General features: G+C 43.9%; 1 protein-coding gene across 6 annotated transcripts in view; it reads left to right on the top strand.

Moving 5' to 3' along the window:
• The window catches only part of CRPPA (CDP-L-ribitol pyrophosphorylase A), a 325693-nt gene that overhangs the window by 210625 nt on the left and 87620 nt on the right, over window positions 1–27448 (top strand). The window contains exon 10 of one of the 6 annotated variants that reach the window (XR_519724.5): window positions 17960–18100. The exons of 4 other annotated variants lie outside the window; for them this stretch is intronic. Coding sequence is in view for 1 of the 2 variants with exons in the window: in XM_089315167.1 (XP_089171293.1) it covers window positions 10515–10526 (12 nt within the window). In the remaining variant the exon portion in view is untranslated. Of the gene's footprint in view, window positions 1–10514; window positions 10627–17959; window positions 18101–27448 lie in introns of those variants that run through there. One more of the 6 variants, XM_089315167.1, reaches the window with a different exon arrangement.

Genomic DNA, 27448 nt, shown 5'->3' with positions numbered 1-27448 from the left:
AGACTAAGGCGGTGGCCAGGCCTTGCCAGCAGCATCACCATAACGTGGGTCATTCTCACACATTCACTTCCTGAAGTCAAGTAAATCACAAGCAGTGCTGCTCACCTTGCCTCACATTTTTTTCTTCCCTTACTTCTGAGACCTTAGTGGAAAAAAAGGCAAGATTTTTTTGTTTTGCTTTGGTTTTTTATTTTTATTTTTATTTTTTTATTTTTATTTTTTGACAGGCAGAGTGGACAGTGAGAGAGAGAGACAGAGAGAAAGGTCTTCCTTTTGCCTCCAATGGCCGCTGCAGCTGGCGTGCTGCGGCCAGCGCACCGCGCTGATCCGATGGCAGGAGCCAGGTACTTCTCCTGGTCTCCCATGGGGTGCAGGGCCCAAGCACTTGGGCCATCCTCCACTGTACTCCCTGGCCACAGCAGAGAGCTGGCCTGGAAGAGGGGCAACCGGGACAGTATCCGGCACCCCGACTGGGACTAGAACCCGTTGTGCCAGCGCCGCAAGGCGGAGGATTAGCCTCGTGAGCCACGTGCCGGCTGTTTTGCTTTGTTTTTGATTGTTTTGAATGCTCATTGCACATCATCTTGAGGAAGTCAAAAGGTAGATTTCACTTGAGCAGAGGTTTCACAGTAAGAATCGTAGCAGGTCAATTAGGTGTTCAAAATGCATCGTTTTTCTTGTGTAGACTTTAGTAATGTTCACAGATACTTATTTTCCAGAAGTTAGCTAAGCTATAGCTAGTGTGGCCCTTGTGGTAAATTCATGAAAATAAGTTGTGACAGACAGGTGTTTCCTTCTGCTACCACGTGTGGCTGCTTTGGTGGGAGGCTCTGTCTTCTGGAACCCTGGGTTCGGCCCTGAGATTCCCTGCAGGTGGGTCTGTAGGTTTCACCTGAGAGAGCATCTGTGCCAAGATGCAGCAACAGCGCTGTCTCCTCTAGGCCTTTGTAAACGTCAAATCTCCTGAATAAAAGTACAGTGAAGAAAAATCAGTAAGTTCAGATAACCTACCAGGTTATAATTAAAAAAAAAAAAAAAACTTCATGAGAATCACAGACATCAGTTTAGTAGGTCCCTGTGTTGCATATTTGTTGATTTTTTTTTTTTTTTTGACAGGCAGAGTGGACAGTGAGAGAGAGAGACAGAGAGAGAAAGGTCTTCCTTTGCCGTTGGTTCACCCTCCAATGGCCGCCGCTGCAGCCGGCGCACCGCGCTGATCCGATGGCAGGAGCCAGGATCCAGGTGCTTTTCCTGGTCTCCCGTGGGGTGCAGGGCCCAAGCACCTGGGCCATCCTCCACTGCACTCCCTGGCCATAGCAGAGAGCTGGCCTGGAAGAGGGGCAACCGGGACAGAATCCAGCGCCCCGACCGGGACTAGAACCCGGTGTGCCGGCGCCGCAAGGTGGAGGATTAGCCTATTGAGCCACGGCGCCAGCCCATATTTGTTGATTTTAATGAGGGTTATGATGGAAGGGGAGGTTTTCTCCCCATGACCTTTCTGTTTTACTTTCAGTGCTAAATTTGAGTGTACATCATGCAAGTCTATGATTGATTGTCTTATTAAATATCCAGTGTTTGAGATGCACAGCTAAGGAGTGTGGACTCCTTGCCTTCACAAAGTTTTTATCACTTTATATTATTTGGATATTAAGTAGATTCAGATTAACATTGGCTAAAATTCAAATACTACGTATTTTCTGGTGCTTTAGATGAGATGCATACAAATTTTTTTTGGCCAAACTACCAATTTCATTAAAAATTTTATTTAAGAAGGAAAATGTAAGAATTTCAGATTCTAAGATTATAACTTAGGTAAATTGGCAATTTTTGAGATAGCAAATACATGCTTGACACAATTTGTTAAATAACATAAAAGTGTGAATTCTGACTTCATGCTTTAATTTTTAACCAGTTTTCTTGAAATTTTGAATGTAGTGATTTTTTTCCCTCAATAATATGTAGTCTATTAATAAGTATGTGGCAAATCTCTATGTGGTTTTATGGTAACATATAGATTTCAGCATTGTTCCTGAAAAAAATTTTATGATGATTTAAGCATTTTTTTTTAAAAATGCAGTGTTTATGTCAGTTTTGGCTACAGGTAACTAGAGGAAGAGGAAGGCAGAGTTGATTTTAAGCCACTTGAACAAATTGATGAACTACTTGGTTTATTGGTTGGGGACTTTTGATTATAAATTTCAGAATTGCAACACAGATTAATAACACTCACACAGCTGTGCAGTCCAAGGTTACGGCTTTAGGCTTCGTCAAACCCAGATGTAACAAGGGTAATATCGTCTCTTTTGTCTCTCTCCTCCTGTCTCATCCTGGTGGATTCTTTATTCTCAGATGGTTTTCTAAGTAGTACCAGGGTTAACGACCCACCACTCCCAGATGATATCCTATCAGCTTAGTCAACTCAGTGCAAAGAGTGTGCCCCTACCCCAAGATTTTCACTGAAAATCCTGATCACAGCTTCTGTGAGACCTGTTTCTAAAACACAGCCTTTATTTTCTGGTTCAATTACTGCAACCCAGATGGGAATTTTAAAAATTAAGCAGGCCTGTGTAATTTGCTCACACCTGGAACCCAGTGAGCCCCACCCAAACTGCATGGAGTTCATGGAGAAAGGCAGGGTGCCTTTCCTGCAGGACTGAGAACAGACACGATGCACATGATAGATCATTCTCTGTCACTATTTTCTGCAGTTTCCAGTTGTATTAATGAGTGAACTAAAGACAGTCAACATTTCTGTCCAAGTGATGGCAACTAGGGGTACCTACTGAGCATCTATGCAGAATGACAGGCAATCTTTCATCTGGCTTTAAAATATAGATGGCCATGGGGTCAGCATTGTGGTGTAGAGGGTAAAGCCGCCACCTATATTGCCGGCATCCCATATGGGCACTGGTTGGAGTCTGGCTACTCCACTTCCAATCTAGCTCTCTGCTATGCCCTGGGAAATCAGTAGAAGATGGCCCAAGTCCTTGGGCCCCTGCACCTGCGTGGGAGACCTGGAAGAAGCTCCTGGCCCCTGGTTTCATATCGGCCCAGCTCCGGCCATTGCAGCCAACTGGGGAGTGAACCAGTGGATGGAAGACCTCTCTCTCTCTCTCTCTGCCTCTCCTTCTCTCTCTGTGAATTTTCTGACTTTCAAATAAATAAATAAATCAACCATGTTGCCAACCACAATAATCTTTAATCTCTTGTGAAATGCACAACCAATTGAATATTGTTAGAAAAATAGTTCGAATGTTTGGGAAGGATTAAAAATTGCTGCTACAGTAGTAATGCCTGCTAGTTTTCTCTTTACTCTAGTACGCTCCCTAAGTGAGGAAGGGAAGGCTGGGTCACACCAGAAGCAGTGTTCCTTATTTTTGTTGCATTGGAAAGAAGTTGGCTGGGAACCACTGTTCTGAATGTCAGTCCTGAAAATACAGTCTCTCCCCCTCCAAAATAAAATGCAAGTAGAGCTTTTGTATGTTGAGAGTGTTGTGTTGTGATGCCTAGCTTCACTTCTCTTCCTCATACTGGTTTTGCCCAGGTATGCTGCAGTTTGTGTTGAACGTGTGACCCTGCCTGTCTCCCCTTTGGGACTCAACCCCTTCACCCCTTAGACCTACCCTCCACGGCAACTTCACACCGTCCGGCACACCATGCTTTACTCACTGATGCTGAATGTCTCTGTCCTTCATCTAAAAGCTGAACTCAGCGAAGGTGCATTGCTTCTCCCTGGCTCACTGCTTTTATCTGCAGTACCCAAGTGGTGGTTGGCATAGATGAAGCCCTCAAACCCCCTTGTTGAGAGATGTGCACGAGATTTTTATGGAGTGAAAAAAAAGGAACAAATACACCTAAGCATTGTGAGACAGTCATAGGTTTGAGCAGTAGCTCTCCTTCTTCTAAGTACCATACCTCTCTGATGGTCGCTGTCTATGCTATAGCTATTGTATTCCTGAAAGCTTGTAAAACATGAACAGAATACAGTGGTTAAACCATATTTATGTTGGTTTAGGTTGAACTTATTGAGATGTAAAAGTTAATACATTCCAAATTGGAAGCCAATATTCATAAACGTGAGTGTAAAGTGATTGGCAGGGATTCAGAGATTATTATTAAAAATCTAACTGTAGTAATTTATTATATATTCAGAGTAAAAAAGAAAGATAATACTGTTGCAGTACTTGGAGAAAAGACATGATAAAATTCAGCACACAGCCTTGAAAAACTCCTAGCAAACTGGCGTTAGAATGAAAATTCCTTAACTTGATAAGAAATAACAGTTAAAGCAAGCATTAAAATTACTATGTTAGAAGTATTATGTTTAAAATAAAAGCAAGAGGGGCGCCATGGCGCACTAGGTTAATCCTCCGTCTGCGGCACCGGCATCCCATATAGGCACAGGGTTCTAGTCCTGGTTGCTCCTCTTCCAGTCCAGCTCTCTGCTGTGGCCCGGGAAGACAGTGGAGGATCACCCAAGTGCTTGGGCCCTGCACCTGCGTGGGAGACCAGGAGGAGGCACATGGCTCCTGGCTTTGGATCGGCGCAGCGCGCAGGCCGTAGTGGCCATTTCGGGGGTGAACCAACGGAAAAGGAAGACCTTTCTTTCTCTCTCTCTCTCAGTGTCTAAATCTGCCTGTCAAATAAAAAAAATAAAATCTTTAAAAAAATAAAAGCAAGAAAAGACTGGCCACAATAATATTTCTATTCAGTCTTTTAGTGGATACCCTAACTTGCACTGTTAGATAAGAGAGGGAAATAAAAGGTTTAAAGGACTGGTAAGTAAGAAACGATTCTATCGTAATTTATAAATTATGTGAGTGGTCTCCAAAATCCTGGAAAATGCATTTTTGTGCAAAACCTGTGTGCATTTCTCATTTTTTTTAACTGAAATAAACTTATTTTTAATTTATTGTTCTATGAAATTTTTGAAATACCTTAGTATTTATCTGTATAGAAATGTTAACAAGCTACAGGCAAATTTTAAAATTTAAAGACTTAAAAAGTTTTACATATAGAATCCACTTGCTCATATACTTTAGTTTCAACAGAAAGGAAACAAGTTGTTAGAAGTTTCCAATGTTTTATTAAATAGACCTATGCTAAGGCGTGTGTGTGTGTGTGTGTGTGTGTGTATCCTTAATCTCCCCTTCCAGCCTACAGTATATATGATTATCATTTCAATTCATTTCCTTTCAGTGAATTTGACTACTCGGTATATCTAAATGTGTTTTGGAAGTACTTATCTTCTTCCTTAGACATAGCCCAAAAATACCAAGAGAAGAGGTTTAGATGAGAAAATAAAGGCAAATGAAAGAGCAAAGATAAAGGTTCTTTTTGGTTGGACGAACTGAGCGCTACCCTTCCATGGTGAACTGTGAAGCAATGTGTCTGTGTGCTGGCTGTTTCTGATTCAGGTTTATGGACGCTCTCTCGCCACGTTGTTGGGTGAACTTTTGTTGTCTGCTAGGTTTGCATCATTGCTTAAGGGAATTGGTGATTTGCCAGTTTATTAATCTTTCACAATGCTAGACATTTAACTGTACAAAATGCTTATACTTCGTATAAAAGCCTTGTGAGACTATTTTGAATTGTTTGCAAGCAAATTACTTTTTAAGAAATTTTAAGACATGAGACAGCTGCAGTTTAATTAATTGGCTGGTGTTTAGAAATCAAATGAGGCAGTTAGATTTTTATTGAATTTTTATGTGTCAGATCATTCTGGAGCTTCAAAAGTGATATGAATTTGAAGGAATATGAATGTCATGCAGAAAATATTTTAAATATATGTATATATACATACATATGTAGCCAGTTTCTAGGCACTCATGGTACATGTAGCTAATGTGATTAAATATTGCTCTTGATGTGGAAGAGCCATTTTTTGAAAGGCCACATAGATTCAAGGTTGCAGATTAATAATTCCAGTTGCCAGTGGGAGAGAATGCTCTTCAAAATCCATGCTGTCAAACAACTCATAGTCACGCTGGGGCATGAATTTAACAAACCACAGTGGTGAGGGCTGAATCATGTAGTGAGTAGGCAAACACAAGCTCTTTGCTTCTCACCTTAAGAACTCACATGAGCTGGCGGAAATGCATTTATTGTAGGGAACCACAGTGTCTGTGGGAGAAAGCCACTTGTTTTGGAAGTTTACAGACGTGAAGGCAATGGCTTTGGAGTAAGTCAGAGTGGAATGTCTGATGGACTCAGGCCCAAGAGACGCAGAGAAGCTGGAAACTTTCCAGAGACACCCCCAGTGAACTTGCCATAACGCAGTCTCTAGCCAGAACAAAATCCTTACTGTTGAGTGAGAACAAAATCCTTACTCAAGTTTCAGAAAAGTTAATATATGGTTTGAGCATACGCTTAGGAGCAATGCAAGGTCTGTGTGGAAACATGAGTCAAGAAAATTTTACTGTAATGGTAGCAAATTGAATTTGGTGGGTCTTTATAAATTACTGCGTTTTTAGGGGAGAGAGGACCCTCATTCTGCAGAGTTGGAAGATAAATGCTATACACACATGTGTGTGTTTAGAATCATTAGAAGACTCAAGGGCATTCAGTAGGTCTTTTATTTTTTTCTCACGCATTTTATTGGGAAAACTTTATACCATGAAGCTAATGTGAATTTTTTTAAAAGATTTTATTTATTTATTTGAGAGGTAGAGTTACAAACAATGAGAGGAAGAGACAGAGAGAAAGGTCTTCCTTCCGTTGGTTCACTCCCCAAATGGCCGCAACAGCTGGAGCTGCGCCGATCCAAAGCCAAAAGCCAGGAGCTTCTTCTAGGTCTCCCACACGAGTGTAGGGGCCCAAGCACTTGGGCCATCTTCCACTGTTTTCCCAGGCCCTAGCAGAGAGCTGGATTGGAAGAGGAGCAGCTGGGACTAAAATCAGCACCCATATGGGATGCAGGCGGAGGATTAACCTATTGTACCACAGTATGGGCCCCACTAATGTAAATTTTTAAAATTAAGGTATTTGGGCATCGCTTTTACACAAATAAAAAGCACCATCACAGAGAAAAACCAACTTCTTTAGGTTCCACATATGAATGAGATCTGAGGTACTGGTCTTTTTGTATCTGGCTTATTTCATTTAACACAGTGACCCCAATTCCATCCTCTAATGAGAGAGGTTGGTTAAGTCAGTGGAAATAGATTTTATTTGGCAACCACCTGACCGCAGAGGTGAGGTCGATCACTGTTCTGGTGCCAGGCACCTGGAGTAGAGAAGATGGAGAGCAGACGCCCCATGAAAAATTGGAGTTGTACCAGTGTGAACGGGGACAGACCAGCTGTGTTTTCTGGAGAGGTCCACAGGGTGGGCATTTAGCTCAGTGGTTAAGATGCCTTGTGGCATCTTTCAGAATTCCTGGTTCCAGGTTCCAGCCCCGCTCCTGATTCCAGCTTCCCCTAGTGTGCACCTGGGGAGGCAGCACGTGAGGGCTCAACTCCTTGATCCCTGCCACCCACATGGGAGTGTCAGATTGAGCCAGCTCTGGGCTTTGGCCTAGCTCAGTCCCAATTGTTTTCAGGCATTTGGAGAATGAATCAGCAGGTAGGAGATCTCTTTCTGCCTTTGAAATGAAATAAAATAGGAAGAAACTAGCTGTATGTTATTACTATTGTTATTTTTAAAAATTTATGTATTTGGAAGGCAGAGTTACACAGAGAGTGGGAGAAAGAGAAAGATCTTCCGTCTGCTGGTTCACTCCCCAAAAGGCCACATAGCCAGAGCCGATCCAGACTGAAGCCAGGAGTCAGGAGCTCCATCAGGGTCTCCCACATGGGTGCAGGGGCACAAGCACTTGGGCCATCTTCTACTTTTCCCACGTGCACCAACAGGGAGCTGGATTGGAAGTGGAGCAGCTGGGACTGGAACCAAGGTTTTATGGGATACTGGAGCTGGAAGTGGTGTGGCTGAACTCACCATGCCACAGTGGCAGCCCCAGGAAATGGGCAGTTTGTAAGGACGGGAAGGGGGAAGGGGGAGGGTAGGGACGTTAGCATTATGTCTTTCCACTGGCAGTGGGAGGTTTAGACTCACCTCATTCCCTCTGATTACATTGCGGAAGAATGCCTCTCCGGGCACTGGGAAACACACCTGTGCTGTAGGAAACGCATCCCAAAGGGACAGAGGAAAAATTCACAGCTGTTTCTAGGGAATGCTGTAAGCATGGCAGCCAGGGACCATGAGCTAGAACAGTGGCCACTCCTCCTGCGGCTTCTGGGCTTCTGGGATTCGGTGTTGGGGAGGGGGTTGTCCCAGGGAGAGGGCTTTAGCCTCTGGGATTTATGTTAGAGTTTGACTGTCTCCGTGAAGAGTTTGGAATGGAGAGGTCACCTGTTGGGCATTCTTCAGTTCTCACCCCATATTATGTAAAACCAATGGGAAAATGACCAATTCTCCAAGACACAGTAAGGTATTATTAATGTGACATCCACAGATGTAAAGGACATTTGCCTTCCAGAATTGTAATCCCCCAACACACACACACACTTTATTTTTTGGTATATGAGACAGTGCTAGATTTTTTTTTTTTTTTTTTTTTTGGATAGGCAGCAGTGAGAGAGAGAGTGAGACAGAGAGAGAGACAGAGAGAAAGGTCTTCCTTTTCCATTGGTTCACCCCCCACAAATGGCCGCTACGGCCCGGCACGCTGTGGCCGGCGTTCTGCGCTGATCTGAAGCCAGGAGCCATGTACTTCCTCCTGGTCTTCCACACAAGTGCAGGGCCCAAGCACTTGGGTCATCCTCCACTGCCCTCCCAGGCCACAGCAGAGAGCTGGACTGGAAAAGGAGCAACCGGGACAGAATCTGGCACCCCAACCGGGACTAGAACCCCGGGTGCTGGCACTGCAGGCAGAGGATTAGCCTAGTGAGCCATGGCACCGGCCAGTGCTAGGGGTTTTAAATGCACATTTCCTTGTTTCTTAATTTCATTTGTGGAGAGAAGGTATTTCCATAGAGTTAAGCTGAAATCATGAACCATTGTCCAAAAGCGCCCCCTCCCTACCCGCACCCCGTCATGTCCCCGCTGTCAGCTCCTGTCAGGCCCAGGTGCGCCGTGTGGTTTCATAACTAGGTTCTCCCTCTCACCGCTCTCACCCTCCAGCACCCCGCAGGTTCACAATGGTGCATTCATGAGGTAGGTGTGTCATGTTTACCCCTTTAACCTTATACGCTGTCTGACCAGGCTAGGGGTAGGTTTTTGCTTTTCTTTCCAAAAAGGTTTTTTCCCAACGATTGTTGTCAGATGAACAAAGCGCCTGTTGTGATTCACTAAAACACGACCGTCAGCATTTGAGTAATCAGCAGGGTTTGCTTATTTTGTATATAAGATGATACATCATTAGGGTGTGAGAAGACATGTTGCTATGGAAACAGGAAGAAAGCCCCCAGTGATCTCGGCGGCTTCCCTGTCCTTGCCGGTGCGGGAAAATAACCCCAAGAGCAATTGCTGCTTTGTGATCAGAGCTTGGTGGGATGCCGAGGCTCTTTTGTTTCAGATGTGACTCAGCTCTGTCCCTCCGGGGTCTCAAACCCAGGCGTCGGGAAAGTTCAGCAGGCCTCGGAATCCAGGAACACCTCGCATTTCTCTGGAACACACGTGTGCTCTCTGTAGCCATTCCTCTGTGGTGCTAGCTTAGGATCACCGCAGTAACTCTGATCGTGTGCTTATTTTCTTCTGTCACGTTGTCTAGTTTAGTGACACTGTTAATTGAATGGTATTTGTTAAAATCAGTTATGGGGGAACAGGTGCTGTGGCATAGTAGGTAAAGCTGCTGCCTGTAGAGCTGGCATCCCATATGGGCACCGGTTCAAGTCCCGGCTGCTCTACTTCCAATCCGGCTCCCTGCTAATGTGCCTGGTAATGCAACAGAAGATGGCCCAAGTCACTGGGTCCCTGCACCCACATAAGAGACCCCGAGGAAACTCCTGGCTCCTGGTTTCAGATCAGCCCAGCTCTGGCCTTTGTGGCCATTTGGGGAATGAACCATTGGATGCAAGATCTGTCTCTCTCTCTCTCTCTCTCTGTCTCTTTCTCTCTGTGGCTCTACCTCTCAAATAAATAAATAAATATTTTTAAAAAATCAGATCCTTTAAAAATATAAAATCAGTCATTCGTAGAGTAGGGAAGCATGCAAATATTTTTTGAGCACGGTTACCACGCCCTTTGTTACGAGTTTCATTGAAACTTGAGAATTATCCAGTTGAAGTGGGTGATGATAGCTCTACCCTCCAGTGGTAAGGAAGCCAGGCCCTGAAACTGAGGATCTCCACATCCCATAAGCTAAGGAGGGGGACCACAGATGCACACCTGTGCTCACCTGATCAGTGAGGCTTTCGCAGAAGGACTTTACACAGTAAAAAACAAACTAGGTGTTTTATAAACACACATGGACCTATGTAGGCACAGACAGAAATTAGAAGCCCTGCTGTGTTACTAACATTTAGAGGGCTTTTGATGTTTACCTGAAAATCAAACTGGTTTGCATTCCTTTTCAGATTGTTTTGTGAACCAGGCTCCTCTCGTTGGTGTATTGGAGGTAGGACTCTGTTCGTCTTAGGGGGTGGCAGGGCCTCTCGCACCAGTGGTGGGACGTGGAGCAGAGAGAAATGAAGGAATTAGGCACGGGTGTGCTGGGGACCCAAGGACCAGTCTCTGTCATCAGTCGTGAGAAAGGAAAGAGGCTTTGAAATGGAATATCCACAGTTTGATGAGGAAGATCTGTTTTATAAGATTTATTAATTTTATATACTAGAAAGGCAGAGCGACAGAAAGTAAGGGAGTGACAGATCTTACTGTTCACTCCCCAAATGGCCACAACAGCCTAGGCTCAGCCAGGCTGATAGAGGAGCCAGGAACTCCATCCTTGTCTCCTGCATCCATGTTAGGGGCCCTGGCACTTGGGCTGTCCCGTGCCTTCCCGGGTGCATCAGCAGGGAACTGGAGCTGAACACATGGAGTAGCCAAAACTGGAACCAGCTGTCCGATAGGGGATACTAGCATCATTAGTTTCATCTGTGCCAGGCAACAGCTTGACAAAGCAGATTTGTGAATGCATTTGCTTGGACCCCTTGTCCTGGCCGGCAGGCAGCTGAGGATTCCCCAGGAGGTGGTCAGCTTGGTCCCCGAGGTGGGAGGCTGCAGAGGGCGCCAGGGCCCCATAGCTGTTTCCAGGTGCTGCCCACAGTAATTGGCTGATCTTAATTATCTTTGCCTACAGGCATCATTGTGTGCTTTACTTTGATTTGGATTGAGCTCCTAATTGTGTATTATAAAGAACATTGTAAGTAGTGTTTTTCATGCCTTTTTTAATTGACCTCCAGGTTTCTTAATAGGGGAGGAGTTGATAATGATGATCTTGCATCAGAAAGCCATCAGAAACCCACTCTTCCCTCTTAACTGACTCTTGACTCCCCACTGCCACCGCCACCAAAGACAAAACACAAGAAGAAGAGAAAGATTTTAAACTCAACTTTGCCTAAATTTAGAAGGTTGCCTAGGTTTCATGGCAGTAGGGTGCATCCGACTGCTGTTCACTTGGGTCAGCTTTGTCTTTCTTAACCCCTTTCTCTTGATCCTTAAAGGAAAGCAAGAAAGTTTACCTTATACTCACACAACTCAGTGGATTATTATTATTTTTATTGACAGAAATGTTTTTTCTGCGACCTTTTCTCTTTTCTGATAGTGCCTTTGTGTTGATGTATTGTAGCTCTGTAACATGTTCCTTCGTTAAACACCTCATCATCGATGTTAGGGAAAGGTTAAGAGGCAAAGCGATTTGGTTAGACACTGGATAAGGGAGTTTGAGACTTGGAAAATAAATAAAAAAGAAGAGTCTCTCTGTGTTGTATGCATACAAAACATCTTTGCGGCAGAGTGGGAGAAGTTTGCCCCTCAAGGATCTGATAAGCAGAATCAGTTTAGAGTTGTAGAAGGAACCAGAGATAAAAGTCTCATCCACTTGCAACAGTGTTGTGTTGGGAGAATTAAGAGCTCGGCCCACCCTCCCCAGTATCCTCCTCACAGTCTAAATTAGGTCTCTTCCAGGCCTAAGCAGCAGAGTGCTAAAGGGATTGAAGGGCCTCTGTCCTCTTATAGAACCCCCTGTCTGCTTGCTAATGACATTTTCTATGTGGGTAAACAGGTGTCTAATTCTACATCAAAGATGAAATGGCCAATTAGGCTAAAATTTTACCATTCATGTTTCCCATTTTATTTATTTATTTTTTAAGATTTATTTATTTTTGAAAGGCAGAGAGTTACAGAGAGGCAGAGAGAAAGACAGAGAGAGGGAGAGAGAGACAGATCTTTCATCCACTGGTTCACTCCCCAGATGGCTTCAACAGCCGGAGCTTGGCTCATCTGAAGCCAGGATCCAGGAGCTTCTTCTAGGTCTTGCACATGGGCACAGGGGCCCAAGCACTTAGGCCATCTTCTACTGCTTTCCCAGGCTATAGCAGAGAGCTGGCTCGGAAGTGGAGCATCTGGGTCTCGAACTGGTGCCCATATGGGACATCGGCACTGCAAGTGGAAGCTTTACCTGCTATGCCACAGCCACAGCACCAGCCCCATGTTTCCCATTTTAAGGAAAGTCAACAGACTCCATCATATTAAAAAAAAAATGATTGCTATTTGGTTGAAGGAGGAGAATGTTGGTGGAGATCAGGAGGGCCCAAGATTCCTGTGGAAGAGAGAGAGAGAATCCTGTGTGAGTGAAGCAGGCAGTGTTCAGTGAGTTTGCCCTGTTCAAACCCCAGAGTGCACACACACAGGGAAGTCGCACTCTGAGATATTTTGTCCTGCGCTGGTGTAAGCAGTGCTGCAAATTTGCTGTGAGCTGCAGCTTGAACAATAGTGGAATTATATGTTAAATTTAAAGTTTTTAAATTTAAATTATTTAAAATTTTATTCTATGAAGATGTGGTTGAGAGGACAAGTATTTCATAAATTATAAACATAAGAGTTGTTTGGTGACACAAGCTTATTTTAGAAGTAACTTTCCACTGTGCTACATAGAATGCTAATTCCATAGTTTTTTTTTTTTTAAAGACTGATTTATTTATATGAAAGCCAGTGTTACGGGGGAGGGGGAGGGTTTCCATCTGCTAGTTCATGCCCCAGATGGCCACAATGGCCAGTGCGGGGCCAGCATGAAGCCAGGAGCTTCATCCACATCTCCCACATGAGTGGCAGGGGTCCAAACACTTAGGCCCTTCTCTGCTGCTTTCTGAAGGCGTTAGCAGGGAGCTGGATTAGAAGTGGAGAGCTGAGACACGAACCCATGCAATATGAGTTGCCAGTGTTGCAAGTGGCAGCTTTACCCTCTATGCCACAAAGCCAGTCCCATAATTCCATAGTTTTTATTATTATTATTATTATTATTTATTTATTTATTTATTTTAGAGAGAAACAGAGAAAGAGGAGAGCTCCTATTCCTAGCTCACTCCCCAAATGTTTTCAATAGCTAAGGCTGGGCTGGAGCTGAAAGTGAGAGCCAGAAACTCAATCCTGGTCACTGTCTTGAGTAGGAACCCAGTGACTTGAGCCATCACCACTGCCTTCCATTATGCACATTAGCAAGAGTTTGGAATCAGTATTGATCCTGATACTCCAGTATGGGCTGCTAGCTTCTTAACCTGTCTCTTAATCATTGGGCTAAATGCATTCCCAAATTCTACAAGGTTTTAGCAAATGTTTCTTTCAAACGTTCCATAGTTAAGTAACTTCAGAAGATTATTGTTTTGTTAAATATATGGTCAATATACAAAAGTCAATTTTACTTTCATATATCAGCAACAAAAAATTGAAATTTAAGTTAAAAAATAAGTCACATTAGCATGATTAAATAGAAAAGATTTAGGAATATAAGTGTAGAAAAATGTTCAAAACCTTTATGCTTAAAATGACAAAATATCACTAAGAGGAATTTAATAGTATTAATAGTTCTGAAGTGAATGAAGATGTACAAGACCACTTCAGAAAGATCAAGGAAAAATGGAATTAAAAGATGAGTTTATTTTGGTGCCAAAAAGTTTTTTGAACTCTTTGCAGTTTTTTTTCAAAAAACATATTTTCCATGAACTTTTGGAAGATTCCATATCTATTGTGTTTATGGGTCGACAAGATGACAGTCTTCGACCAGTTAAACTATAATTAGATGCAGGCCTAGCCAAAATACCAACAAAGTTTATTTTGAAAAATGGCAAGCAGATTCCCAAATTTATGCGGAAATGCAAAGAGCACAGATTAGTTATAGCTTTTAAAAGAATAACAAAGATGGGTGACTCATGCTTACTGATTTATAGACTTGTCAGGCTGTAGAATCAAGCCTGTATAGAATTGGTTTAAGAAAGATAAATAGAGGAATTGAACAAAATAAACTTTTTAAAAAAGATTTATTTATTTATTTGAAAGGCAGAGTTATAGAGAGAGGGAGGAAGACCTTCTGTCCGCTGGCTCACTCCCCAAATGGCTACAACAGCCAGAGCTGGACCAATCTGAAGCCAAGTGCCAGGAGCTTCCTCTGGGTCTCCCACAAGAGTGCAGGGGCCCAAGTACTTGAGCCATCTTCTGCTGCTTTCCCAGGCCATTAGCAGAGAGCTGGATTGGAAGTAGACCAGCCAGGACTCGAACCTGGCACTGCAGGGAGCAGCTTTACCAGCTACACCCCAAAACAAAGTTTAAAAATAGACCCAACACATGTATTGTCAGTTGACTTAAAAATGTGGTTTTTATATATATAATGTTTATAATATATAAATATGAATATATAAAAGTAAATACATATATACACACACATACACACACACATACATATATAGCAGTTCCTATCTGCTGGTTCACTCCCAAAATTCGTTGGCCAAAACCTGAAGCAGACAACTCAGTCTGAGTCTCCCATGTGGGTGGCAGGAATGTAACTGATTGAGCTGTCAGCTTGCTGCCTCCAAGGTGTGCATTAGCACAAAGCTACCATCAGGTGCGGAGCACGGTATGAAACCCAGGCACTCCCATATGGGTTACAGGCATCCCAGCTGCTGTCTGTGCCAAATGCCATCCCATAGTCAGAGGATATTTGATAAAAGTATTAAGATAATTCAGGGCTGGTGCCGCAGCTCAATAGGCTAATCCTCTGCCTTGTGGCACCGGCACACTGGGTTCTAGTCCCAGTCAGGGCGCTGGATTCTGTCCCGGTTGCCCCTCTTCCAGGCCAGCTCTCTGCTGTGGCCCAGGAGTGCAGTGGAGGATGGCCCAAGTGCTTGGGCCCTGCACCCCATGAGAGACCAGGAGAAGCACCTGGCTCCTGCCATCGGATTGGCGCGGTGTGCAGGCCGCAGCGCGCCGGCTGCGGCGGCCACTGGAGGGTGAACCAACGGCAAAGGAAGACCTTTCTCTCTGTCTCTCTCTCTCACTGTCCACTCTGCTTGTCAAAAAAATAAATAAAAAAAAAAGATAATTCAGAAGGGAAAGAACAAAACATTGAATCAATTATTGCAGAACAATGGGAAACATTTCTTAGAAATGTCAACTTTCACCTTTCATCTAATGCAAAAATAAATTCAAGATGATCAGAAACCTAAACATAAGAATTAAAAGTCAAATTTGCAGATAACAGAACGATGGTGTTGAATCTCTAACACAACCCACTGAGCAGCAGAGGCCACTTGTGAAAGGTTGTATTCCGTACTATTCCTTTATAGGAAGTTCTAGACCAGGAAACTGATACAGTGAATAAACACCGAGAAACTGGAGAAAGGCAAGAAGGATGGTGGACATGCTCTGTGTGTTAATGGGGGTGGGGATGTTTACTTTCTGTATGTACTTGTCAAGACTCACTGAGCTTATCCTTACAAGGTGCATTCTGCATTAAGTGTGTAAATTCTGCCTCAGTGAGCACAAGCATTGGACTGGGCACAGCGCTGGCACGTCTCGCCTGTGTTGTTTCCCACACTTTGGCTGCTTCAGAACTCTGCACCAGCCGGAGTTCTTTAGAGGGAGAGAGACTGAGAAGGAAAGAGAGAGACTGATGCTGGATTAGGAGAACTGGAAAGTCTGTCTAGGGCAGGTGAGCAGGCTGGAAACTCAGGCGGGATTTCCATAATGCAGCCTTGAGGCTGAGAGCCATCTTTGTGCAACCTCACTGACTGCTGTGGAGGCCTTCACCTGACTGGACGAGGCCCACCTGTGTAATGCAGGGTGCTCTCCTTTACCTGCTGTCTGCTGACTGTGAATGTCAGCCTTATCTAAGACATCTTCACAGTCACATCCAGAATGATGTCAAACCAAACTACTAGGAACCGTATTCTATCCAAGTTGACACATAAAATTACCCAATTGTATCTATGACTGCGAGAAGTCTTACCTCACTGGGGAGTCTGAAGACAGTTGAGAGAAAGAAACATTGTAAAATGGAGCAGCCTGGCTTATCATTTGTAATTAACTATAGCTTGTCTTTATAATGAAACTATGGATCACATCAGAGGAATGGGCTCTACCTAAAGCCCCCCCCCCCCCCATTAACACACAGAGCATGTCCACCATCCTTCTTGTCTTTCTCCAGTTTTTCGGTGTTTATTCACTGTATCAGTTCCCTGGCCTAGACTTTCATATAAAGGAATAGTACAGAATATAGCCTTTCACAAGTGGCCTCTGCTGCTCAGTGCATTGTGTTAGAAATCCAACAGCACTGTGTCTCTGTAAATTTGACTTTTAATTCTTATGTTTAGGTTTCTGATCATCTTGAACTTATTTTTACATTAGATGAAAGGTGACATTTCTTTTTTCTTTTCTTTTTTTTTTTTTTTTTTTTTTTTTTTTTTTTTTTTGACAGGCAGAGTGGAAGTGAGAGAGAGAGAGAGAAAGGTCTTCCTTTGCCGTTGGTTCGCCCTCCAATGGCCACCGCGGCTGGCGCGCTGCGGCCGGCGCACCGCGCTGATCCGATGGCAGGAGCCAGGAGCCAGGTGCTTTTCCTGGTCTCCCATGGGGTGCAGGGCCCAAGCACCTGGGCCATCCTCCACTGCACTCCCTGGCCACAGCAGAGAGCTGGCCTGGAAGAGGGGCAACCGGGACAGAATCCGGCACCCCAACCGGGACTAGAACCCGGTGTGCCGGCGCCGCAAGGCGGAGGATTAGCCTAGTGAGCCGCAGCGCCGGCGAAAGGTGACATTTCTAATACATGTTTCCCATTGTTCTACAGTAATTGGTTCATTCCCTCCCAGCTATTATGTGAGGGAGATGCCTGCTTCCTCATCCTCCTCACTCTCGCCATCCCCAGTGGGAGATGCCACTTGAGAAGCCCATAGTGCATTATCAGAGTGCATAGGTTCGAGTCCTGGCTCCACCTCCAATTCCAGATTCCTGCTAATGTACACTCTGGGAAGCAGCAGATGATGGTCTATCCACATGGGAGACCAAGATTGAGTTCCTGGCTCCTGGTTTTAGCCCTGCTCCCACTGGCTGTGGGTGTTTGGGCTGTGAATCAAAGGATGGTAGCACTGGCTCACATTCGCTCACTCTCTCTGTTTCTCTTTTTCTGCCTTTCAAATAAACTAATGAAGAAGAGAAAGATGGCATTTAGACAGATGCTTGAAGAAACTGATAGACTGAGTGTCTGAATACCTTGCAGTGTGGAATCCACTAGTGGGAGCAACCTGGAAAGCCCCATAGCCTGGGAACTGAACTGTGGTTATAAGTCCATTCCTTTAGCAAATAAGTATTGAATACACTCGGTCTGTAGAGCACATGCTTGGGCAATAGCATTGCAATAAAAATAGGAGAGGTCTTCAAAAAGTCAATGGAACATATGTATTATGAAAAAAAATCTATGCAGATATTTCAGAAACTTTTTGCACCAAAGTAAGCCTATCTTTTATTTCCAATTATCCTTGGACCTTTGAAGTGTCCTTGTACAGGAAATTCTTATTTCCTTACTTTTTGTTCACTGTAGGTTGCTTCCTAAAGCATGAACTGCAAAGCCATTACCAGTTCTCAAATCTAGCCTGCTCTCAGAATTTTCTGTAGATTATGAATTGCTTTCGAATATGTGGAATTATAATCAAGAGAGAGATTTAAAGGCACTCCTCACATCGTAAGTACCATCAGGTATTATTCAACTGGTGAAGACTGAAAGTTCATCTGGGAGGTGCTGTCTTTGAGTAACTCCAAAGTTGAGAAGAGTTCTTGTTCTCAAATGTGTTTGGCAAACGTCAGTTCCACACTACAAGATTGCCAGACTGAAGTTGGTTCTGAAAACCACAATAAAATTGTCTTTCTAAAGTCAAGGGAAACCTTTGAAAGTTTAACAGGAGGAATATCATGATCAGACCTGTGTCTGTCAGAGGGATTACCTTTCACTGTCAGTTACTCAGCGGAAGCCAAATGGAACAAATCTATTGAGCAATGCTTTTTGTTTAATTATAGTTACTTGATTCATTTCATAATACGGGGATCCAAGGTGCAGTGTATTTAATTCTTTTGTTCTTATTGCCCATAACAGCTTCAATCCCAACTTTTCTGCATTATGTGTTATACAAATCGGTGCTTCCAAAATAGAGGAATCTTCTACTAAAATCAGCAGTTGCCAAGAGGTTTCTAGCATAGCTCTGCCTGGACATCTTCAGGGAGACATTGAGAATAATTAAAACAGACCCCTTTGAAGGTATATGCACAAGGTTGCAGATAGACATCTGGTTTGTGTGTCTGCAAGCTAGCTTGACATTTATCTTTGATGGAACTTGCATTGTAGACTTGTGTTTGAAAGTCTAGTCTTCTGTGTTTGAACTCACTTTTTAATTTGACATTTTAAAAATAAAGATGTTTTTGGCTTTTAGAACCTCATTTTGTATTTTATTTACTTGGAAAGCAGAGTGACAGAGAGAGAAAGAGAGGGAGGAAGGGAGAGAGACAGACAGACAGACAGACACAGTGATATCTTCCATTTACTGGTTCTCTACCCAAATGACCACAACAGCCAGGGCTGGGCCAGGCTGAAGCCAGGAGCCACCAGCTCCATTTATGTTTCCCACGTGGGTGGCAAGAACTCAAGTACTTGAGCCATCCTCTTCTGCTTCCCAGGCATTTTGGTTGGGAATTCCTGATAGAGTAAAGTTGGATTATTGTAGGAGAAATTTTGGAACATGTAATTGCCATCAGTAAAAACCCCTCTACTGTTTACTTTAATATTCAATAGTTTTAAAGCTACATGCTTTTTAAGAAAATTGAGAAGAAGAAAGATAGAAATCAACGTATTCAGCTTTGATGAGGTAAAGCTATTGTATCTTTTAAAAGGGTTCCAAAACCCACTATTTTCCTTGGCTACTTTCGCTGGGGAGGCCCTGTGTGTTCTGTATTCCCACGCAATTTTCTTTCCCACTCCTAAGAGCATTCATTCCTCTGTGATTACTGCTAGTCTCCAACTCATTGCTTCTCATTAACTAAACACGTACTCTCGATAAATTATCCTAGATCATGTTATTTTGATCTTTGATGTTGGCTGTCAGGCACAATATCAGTTTGGAATTGTAACCATTGTGTTTGATTCAACCTGTGTGGTACTGGCAACAGAGGGGATCCTCATATTTTGGCAGGACTTGCGCCTTTGGCTGTCTTGCTGATTCAGAGTCTGTGTGCCTGTGGGAATGGGGCAGTGCCTGCTCGAACATCTTGATGCTCATGGCTGATACTTCCAGTGAATAGGCAGCCACCAGCTCCCAGACTGTGGTGTGGTCTGGGTAGAAATGCTTGTACGTCCTACATTTGCCTCGTGAGCGTTTTCCCTCTGGGAATACTAAATGAGCTGATGTCACAGCACGGTGGTGCCCTTCCTGTGCCTGACCCACTGCTGGGAGTCCTCAGGTTTCTCCATTTGCTGTGGTTTTGCTCCTTCCAAGGGGATCCCTGCTTTTCTCATATCCCGGTTGCTGTGGAGGAGTTTGGGAGTGTGAACTGTGCTTTTGCTGAGTTTTATGGTGGTCCTGATGTTGCGTATCTGCCAGAGATGGAATTGGAAGCCTTGAAATCTATGTAAGATATCAATCTGTACTTATGTTATCTTTATTTCTTTTTGCCTTTTATTATTATTATGATGAGGACCGGAAGATCTTAAATTAGGGTCTTTTAAATCATAGAATTTGGTAAGGACCTGTGAAAGAGTTTAATGCCCTGATGCATATTAATTGGTTATGTCTTACTTAGTAAATACATTTGAATTGGAAAAATGCCAATTCCAGTGATGGTCTTCAGGTTATATTTGTGAGGCCTTCCTTTGGAGGGAAATGTCTATAAAAGTAAATACAATCCGGCATAGATTATGCCTGTTTTGAAAAGTTGGGCAGACGATGATGACTTATTCTTTACTGAGGGTCTCCTGGGTCCCTGTGCTGAACTGCTCTGAACTGAACTCCGAGGTCAGCTGGCATTATACTTGCAGTGGCCCTGTTAGGGGAGTATCACCATTTCACAGGCAAGGAAACCAAGGCTCCAAGTGTTTTGTGATTTGCCCACGCTAATGCTGCCAGTAGGGTCAGACACTGAGAAGAATCCTGTGCCCAACTGATAGCTAAGCTTTTAGTAGTAACAGCTGCCATACTATATGAGGCATTGTTTGTCTTGTGTATTATGCATATATGTTTAGGTTTAGATATTTTCAAAAATCACAGTGTGTCTATTTAAGTGAGTGAATATGGTTTTGAAGTGGGGTTACTGTCTCTATCATGCACTGTACACCCTAATGCTGATCTACTTAACAGCCCTACTGCACCATGCCTGCTCTCTGCCTCAGACCATCTGTTCCTTCTTGTTACCCTGACTGTAAGATAGCACAATGTGGGTTACTTAGGGACTGCAGTGACGGCTTTGTCCACGTTCGTACAGACCACTCCGGCATGAATTCAGCTCCTCTTTGTCAGGGCCCACAGGCCAGATCCCACCCCAGCCTGGAGTGCTCATCTGGGTTATCAGCGCTTCCCAGCCTTGACGCTGTCTTAATGATTTCCAATGCAACAATTAGCGCCAGCCCTACGATTCCTGCTTTTGCTATGTAAAGAAGAGTCTCCTCTCCATTCTGTCATCAAATCCCTGTCTCTTCATCCATCCCTCAGTCCTGGTGGAGGAATTATTTCACTGCTGTCCATCCCATGTCCCCTGAATATTACCAAGCTGTGTAGGTGCTTGTGTCTACTGAGCCATTTATTTCTCTTTATACGGCTGCTCAGGTACTTTTCTTATGTTTTGTGTATTAACATTTATTTCAGGATGCCCACAGTGGCACTGTACACATTGTTGGCGCTCACTTTACGTTGAATGGGTTGCTTTGAATCTTTGAAGGTTGACAGAAAAATAAAATATCTAGAGTTTTTTTTTTTTAATTGCTAAGCAGCAGTTAGGCTTGAGAAAGATTCAAGAAAGTGTCCCACTTTTTTGTATGTGCCTTGTTATAATACTTACCCTAGTGTGGTTTATTGAAATGCAAATTAAATGTCTTTTGTCTAAACAGAACACTGTAAATGTATCGATTGGGCCATAATCCAGAAATATCATAATGAAGTTCAAGTTTTAGGAACAGAAAATCCCCTAGAAATTTGCCTGGAGACTGTGTGCATGCTTTTACTGTACCATGACTAATTGAAAACATATGAGCAGAACAGAAGGCAAACCGCATGGCACTTACGTGTAATTGGCCTAGGGTATTTTATAAGGGATAAGTCAGGTAGCATGAGGGCGACACTTGAGGAAAGCAAGCCTGATCTTGACCGTGTTGCTCTGCGAATCGCTGAATAATCCTCGATGAGAAAGTAAAAATTATTTGATAGCTTGTTTTAATCTTTGCTGCCATTCTGAAATTAAAAACAAAAGAAGATTCTCATTGACTGAGTATGAGAGCCTCTTCAGATGATTACCTTAAAAAGTAGAAATCAAGGCAGTCTCAGAGGGGAGCTTTCTCCTACTGAAATATACGTGATTTTCATCTTTTCTGCAAAAATAACTTTCTTTTTTTTCATTATTTCTTTAGTAAAATTAGAGCATTGAAATGATCCCTTAGCTCTTGCCTGGCAGATTCTGTCAGCAAGCTTCCTGTACGGACTGAGTAACATTGCTGAACCCATCGCTTCCCTTGGTGTTGGGGCCACATCCTCTTTTTGTAGCATCCTCTGAGTTCCGGAGATACTGCTCTGCTCTACCTTCCAGGAATACTTAGGAACACCAGGAGCACACTCTGTTCTTGCCCTTATTGTTGTTAGAAAGTTGGAACTAAAATTATTTAATCAGCACCAATTGTATAGCACCATGTCCTGAGACAAAGACTTCTCCAATATCTAATTCAGCCAAGCAGGGTATCATTTTGAACATTTATTTTTGTTGAAAAATAACAAGTGCATCAACCAACAGACTCCAGCCCAACCCCCTGTCTGTCTTCCTTCTGTCAGGACATCAGAACAGATTCTCATAGACTGTATGGCTTGTAAATGACAGAAATTCATTTCTCACAGTTCTAGAAGCTAGAGTCTAAGGCAATGGTGCTGGCATAGTTGGTTCTGGTGAGGGCCTGCTTCCAGCATCCTGACAAACACACATGGGTGGCAGAAATTAGCTGACTGCCACTCATTGCACCCATGAGAGCTGCACTCATGAGGCCCAATTATCTCCCACAGATTCCTCTTCCAGATATCTTGGGGTGAGAGAAATTCCAACTTTTTAGGATTATATTTTCACCATATATATATATATATATATATATATATATTTGGGGAAGTGGGACATAAACATTCACTCTATAAACTCTCCAAAGAAAGTGACCGCTCTATAAATCAGACAAATGAGCATGATTTATCTTCCAGATAAGAAGACCCTTATGAGAGCAGGGACCAGACCTTAATCCCCTCCCGTCATTGTACTTGGCACACAGTGGATTCCCAACAGGTACTCGCAAGAGAAATAAAAAAGCAGGCTGAGGCTAGGAAAGAGAGTTGTATTCACAGGGAGATGAGAGAGGGCTGCTGAGAAACTGAATGGGGACCCTACTACCATAACTTGATGGTGTGGACATGTTTGGTAGTGACCTGCCGCTTTTCGCAGGGGCCAGCAGACACTGAGTGAGTGGCGAAGGGATGGAGAAAACGCTGACGTTGTAGTGGATCTCTCCGTGGATCCGTCTACACCTGTAATACAATGTGTTTCTGTGAATGTGCAGACACATGGAGTTTGACATCCTGCAGGACTGTCCCGTAGTCCACCAATGCTGCCACACACATGAGGTGCTCATGTGCCTTCCTTCCTGAACAGAGAAATCCTCTCCTCTCAGAAGTGGAGTTCATGATTCAAATAATGTGTGTCCTTTTGTAGTTGCCATCTGATTCGCATTGTCGTGGCTGCTGCTACTTTGCGCTGTGTATTTCCTATAGAACTTCACATCTGAAGACTTCATTCTTGCCTGATTTTCCAAACCTCCATAGGACATAGAATGTGTGATTCAAGTGATTCGCACATTGCAATTCCTGTTACTCTCCTAATTTTCAATTAACCTTGAAATGGGGGGCGGGGCACGCAGGAGCCACAAACAAAAGTACTGGGCATATCTTTCTGTTTTTGTTAACACTACTACCCTTATTGTGCCAGAATTAGCATATTATAACAAAGAAGGTAAGGCCAGCGCTTTTGGCAGTCTATCCCATTTAAGTATCAAAAGTGTAGAAAATTATATGTACAAAAGTGGTCCAGCTTGGGGCCGGCATTGAGGCGTAGTGGGTAAAGCCACCGCCTGCAGTGTAGGCATCCCATATGGGTGCCATTTCGAGTCCCTGCTGCTCCAATTCTGATCCAGCTCTCTGCTATGGCCTGGGAAAACAGTAGAAGATGGTCCAAGTCCTTGGGTCCCTGCACCTGCGTGAGAGACCTGGAAGAAGCTCCTGGCTTCGGATTGGTGCAGCTCCAGCCGTTGCTGCCAACTGGGGAGAGAACCAGGGGATGTAAGACCTCTCTCTCTCTTTCTCCCTGCCTCTCTGTAACTACTTTCAAATAAATAAATAAATCGTAAAAAAAAAAAAAAAAAAAGGTCCAACCATCATGGGGAAATCATTTAAACAATTCTATGGGACTAATTAAGTAAATGGATATGTGTCCTCCATGGGAGGTTTTGAATTGATTATAAAATATTTGTAACAATTATGAGAACCCGGGGAAATATTTTTTTTCAGAAAGAAAATCAAAATTATATGCAGAGGTGTAACTTTGGGTGTAAAAACTTAACTCACCCTAAGCATTGATGAAACAAGAGAAACCAAATAAAATTCCTAACACAGACTATTGTAGGAGACAAACTACTGCAATTACTGTTTTCCTTTTAAAGCGGAATAATAATTAAACAAAAGCACATTGCATATACATTTGAAGTTTATTTCCTAGGGTGTCTGCCATTGAGAAGCAGCGAAGAAGTATTTCCCAGACAATATTTCTGCTGTTTGTTTCAGAGTAATACTCATATTACTCATGTCTTCCTATTGCTTAGGTCATAATGAAGCCACTTATTTAATAAATGTAATACTCGTCAGATAAACAGGATATCAGAAAAATACTAAGTGAAAACCACAATAAAATAGATATTAAATAGGTGTGAGTGAAAGAGTTTAGGAGCATTTATGTTACACGTTGCTCAGTAAATTAAAATATTTGTGTGTTGTTTGTGCAACCCATTTATAACATTTTATAGAAACAATGAAGAATGTTTGGAAGTCGGTTGAAATTCGTGTCTGTAGGGAAGCTTCTAGAGATTCAATTTTTCTTTTTCTTTCCTGAGTTGCTTTAGTAATCAGGCATTGATGTTAATTAAATGAAATGATGATGTGGGTTTATTCTTTAGTAATGATTATTTTTTCAAAACTGGGAAATTGTAATAGTATAATTTTAATAATTTTACTGTGTAAATTAGGAATGTTATGTATTTTTTAACTTTCCTCTTGTATGACTGATGAGATTATTATGAAAATCTGTATGCTTTTGAATATCTGTGGAAATATATGTGTGTGTACACATGCATATATATATATATATACTTTTTTAAAAAAGATTTATTTGAGAGGTAGCGTTATAGACAGATGTGGTGGAATGAGAAGGTCATGCCAAGATGCCCATTGGCAAGTGAACGTCAGTTACTCAGGAATGGCTTTAAAACCCACCTGGTTGGCCGGCGCCATGGCTCAATAGGCTAATCCTCCGCCTTGCGGCACCGGCACACCAGGTTCTAGTCCCGGTCGGGGTGCCGGATTCTGTCCCAGTTGCCCCTCTTCCAAGCCAGCTCTCTGTTGTGGCCAGGGAGTGCAGTGGAGGATGGCCCAAGTGCTTGGGCCCTGCACCCCATGGGAGACCAGGAGAAGCACCTGACTCCTGCCTTCGGATCAGCGCGGTGCGCCGGTGGCCATTGGAGGGTGAACCAACGGCAAAGCAAGACCTTTCTCTCTGTCTCTCTCTCTCACTGTCCACTCTGCCTGTCAAAAAACAAAAACAAACAACAAAAAAAAAACCCACCTGGCAATGGAGCCTGCCTGGCAACAGGCTGTGATTGGTTAGGGCATAAACCACCCCTTGACTGGATTGGCTGCCTTGGCTATTTAAGCTGTTGCACCAACTGAAATATAAACAAGTCTGCGGGCTGCTCGCCTCTGGCCTGCTTTCACCTGACTCCCGGGGTCTGTGTGGTGACTGTGTACCTCTTGCCCCCACCGTTCCTCCTCTCAGAACAAATCAACCTCAACATCTGACGCCAACATGACTGAGAGAGAGACAGTGTGTCGGACTCGGTGAGGTCCCCCCTTGATTTCGGCAAGTAGGCCCCTTGGTGTTTTGTGTGCTGTTTGGTTTCGTGAGGGTGAGCGCAGAACCCCCTCCTATGCCCCTTTCCTTGTCCTTGTCCTTGGTCTAAGGGACCCCAGGTTAGGCACACACCGCCCAGAAGCATACGCTGCTTCTTGGCTTCTCCTTTTACTTTCGGTTCGCCTGGCAAATTCACATAAGGGACTGATCATCCCAGAATTCAGAACCAAGTCATCATCCCTCACTCGAGAGAGGTGACGCTCCAGCGATACCGTGTGGGCATACGGCCTTGACCTAACGAATCAAGGAAGTCCCCCACTAAGCACAGGACATATTTACAATCGGATACACCACTGTCTGTTTGTCTAATGTAGGGAACCCCTGCCGAATGCCATCAGCCGCTGAGGTGCTAGGAATTTGTTTTGTTATGGCAGCAGTGCTGTGCGTGCCTTTCCTTTGGCTAGAGCTGGCATGTCACGCCGCTCTTAAGTGCTCAAACATGGGAAAGATACCCCCCTCTCAGAAATCCACATAGATTACCAAACATGGTGAATCTGTGAGTGATAAGAGCCTGTCACTCCAGGTCTCTGCCTCACAGGCAACAGTTGATGACTTAGGGAGAGAGAGCTCTGACAGTGAAAATGAAATGACAGCCGACAATGCTGCAATGCCTAGTCAGCCACCCCCCAAATACCCGTGGGATGAACTTAGACGACCTTGAGGCAATAACCCATGTGAGGTCATCGCATCCGCACCCAGTGAGGATCCCCACATTTGTGGCAGTCCCCAGGCACCCCAGGCTCTCAGGGCAGTTGCTAGACCCCATCCCACCTGCATGTTTGTTGTTAATCTCAAAGTGGACACTAAATTTGGGCCCTGGATTCCAAAGCCTGTAAAAAGGCTCCTGTTAACCAAGAACCAAGGATATGCTTGTGTCTTTCCAGAGAATGCGGGACAGCCCATTTGGGCACCAGCCAGAAACATCAAGCCTGCAACTGACAGTCAATCAGAACTAGCTGAACAAGACTGAGAGTCTGCCTTGTTAGCAGACACACCTGCCCTATCATTCTACCCTGAGGAACTGCCCATAGCCACATCCATTACTGTTTTGTACCCCACTAGCTCTGGTCAGCCACTTAAATGGCCCACAGCCTGTGTGCGGTCATGCCATTCCTGATTACCATTGTTCCTCATTCCTACCCCTATCTGAGCAAGTGTCGCTCCCCCTCTTCGCGGAGGAACGACACAGGACTCTGCGCTGTTCTTTTGTCTGCTCGGCCCTCCCCGGGTTTGCTGCTGGTTCTTCCCGGGTTGGCTGCCGACCCTTCCACCTCCGTGGAAGGGCAGTTCCCCTGCCACTTTCCCCACTTCCGCGGGGGAGCGGCACACCGCCGGCCGGCTCTCTCGGGGGCTGCTCAGGTGTTCCTCCAGATAGATGTTCCTGGTGCATGTTGTCTCTCTCCTCCTTTATAGTCCTCTTCCACCAATCCCAACTCTGCTACCCACACGCCGAGTACGCTGCTCTCCTCCAATCAGGAGCAGGATCAGCTCCTGCAGGTTACTGGTCGAACTGGTGGCAGCTGTGTAAAAGCTGTTTACTCCTCTCCCAGCGCCATATTGTGGGAGAGCAGAT

Source organism: Oryctolagus cuniculus, chromosome 16 (genome assembly GCF_051225735.1).
Source record: "Oryctolagus cuniculus isolate XC-2025 breed Fujian yellow rabbit chromosome 16, ASM5122573v1, whole genome shotgun sequence".
NCBI lineage: Eukaryota > Metazoa > Chordata > Mammalia > Lagomorpha > Leporidae > Oryctolagus > Oryctolagus cuniculus.
This window is presented reverse-complemented; position numbering and strand designations above follow the sequence as displayed.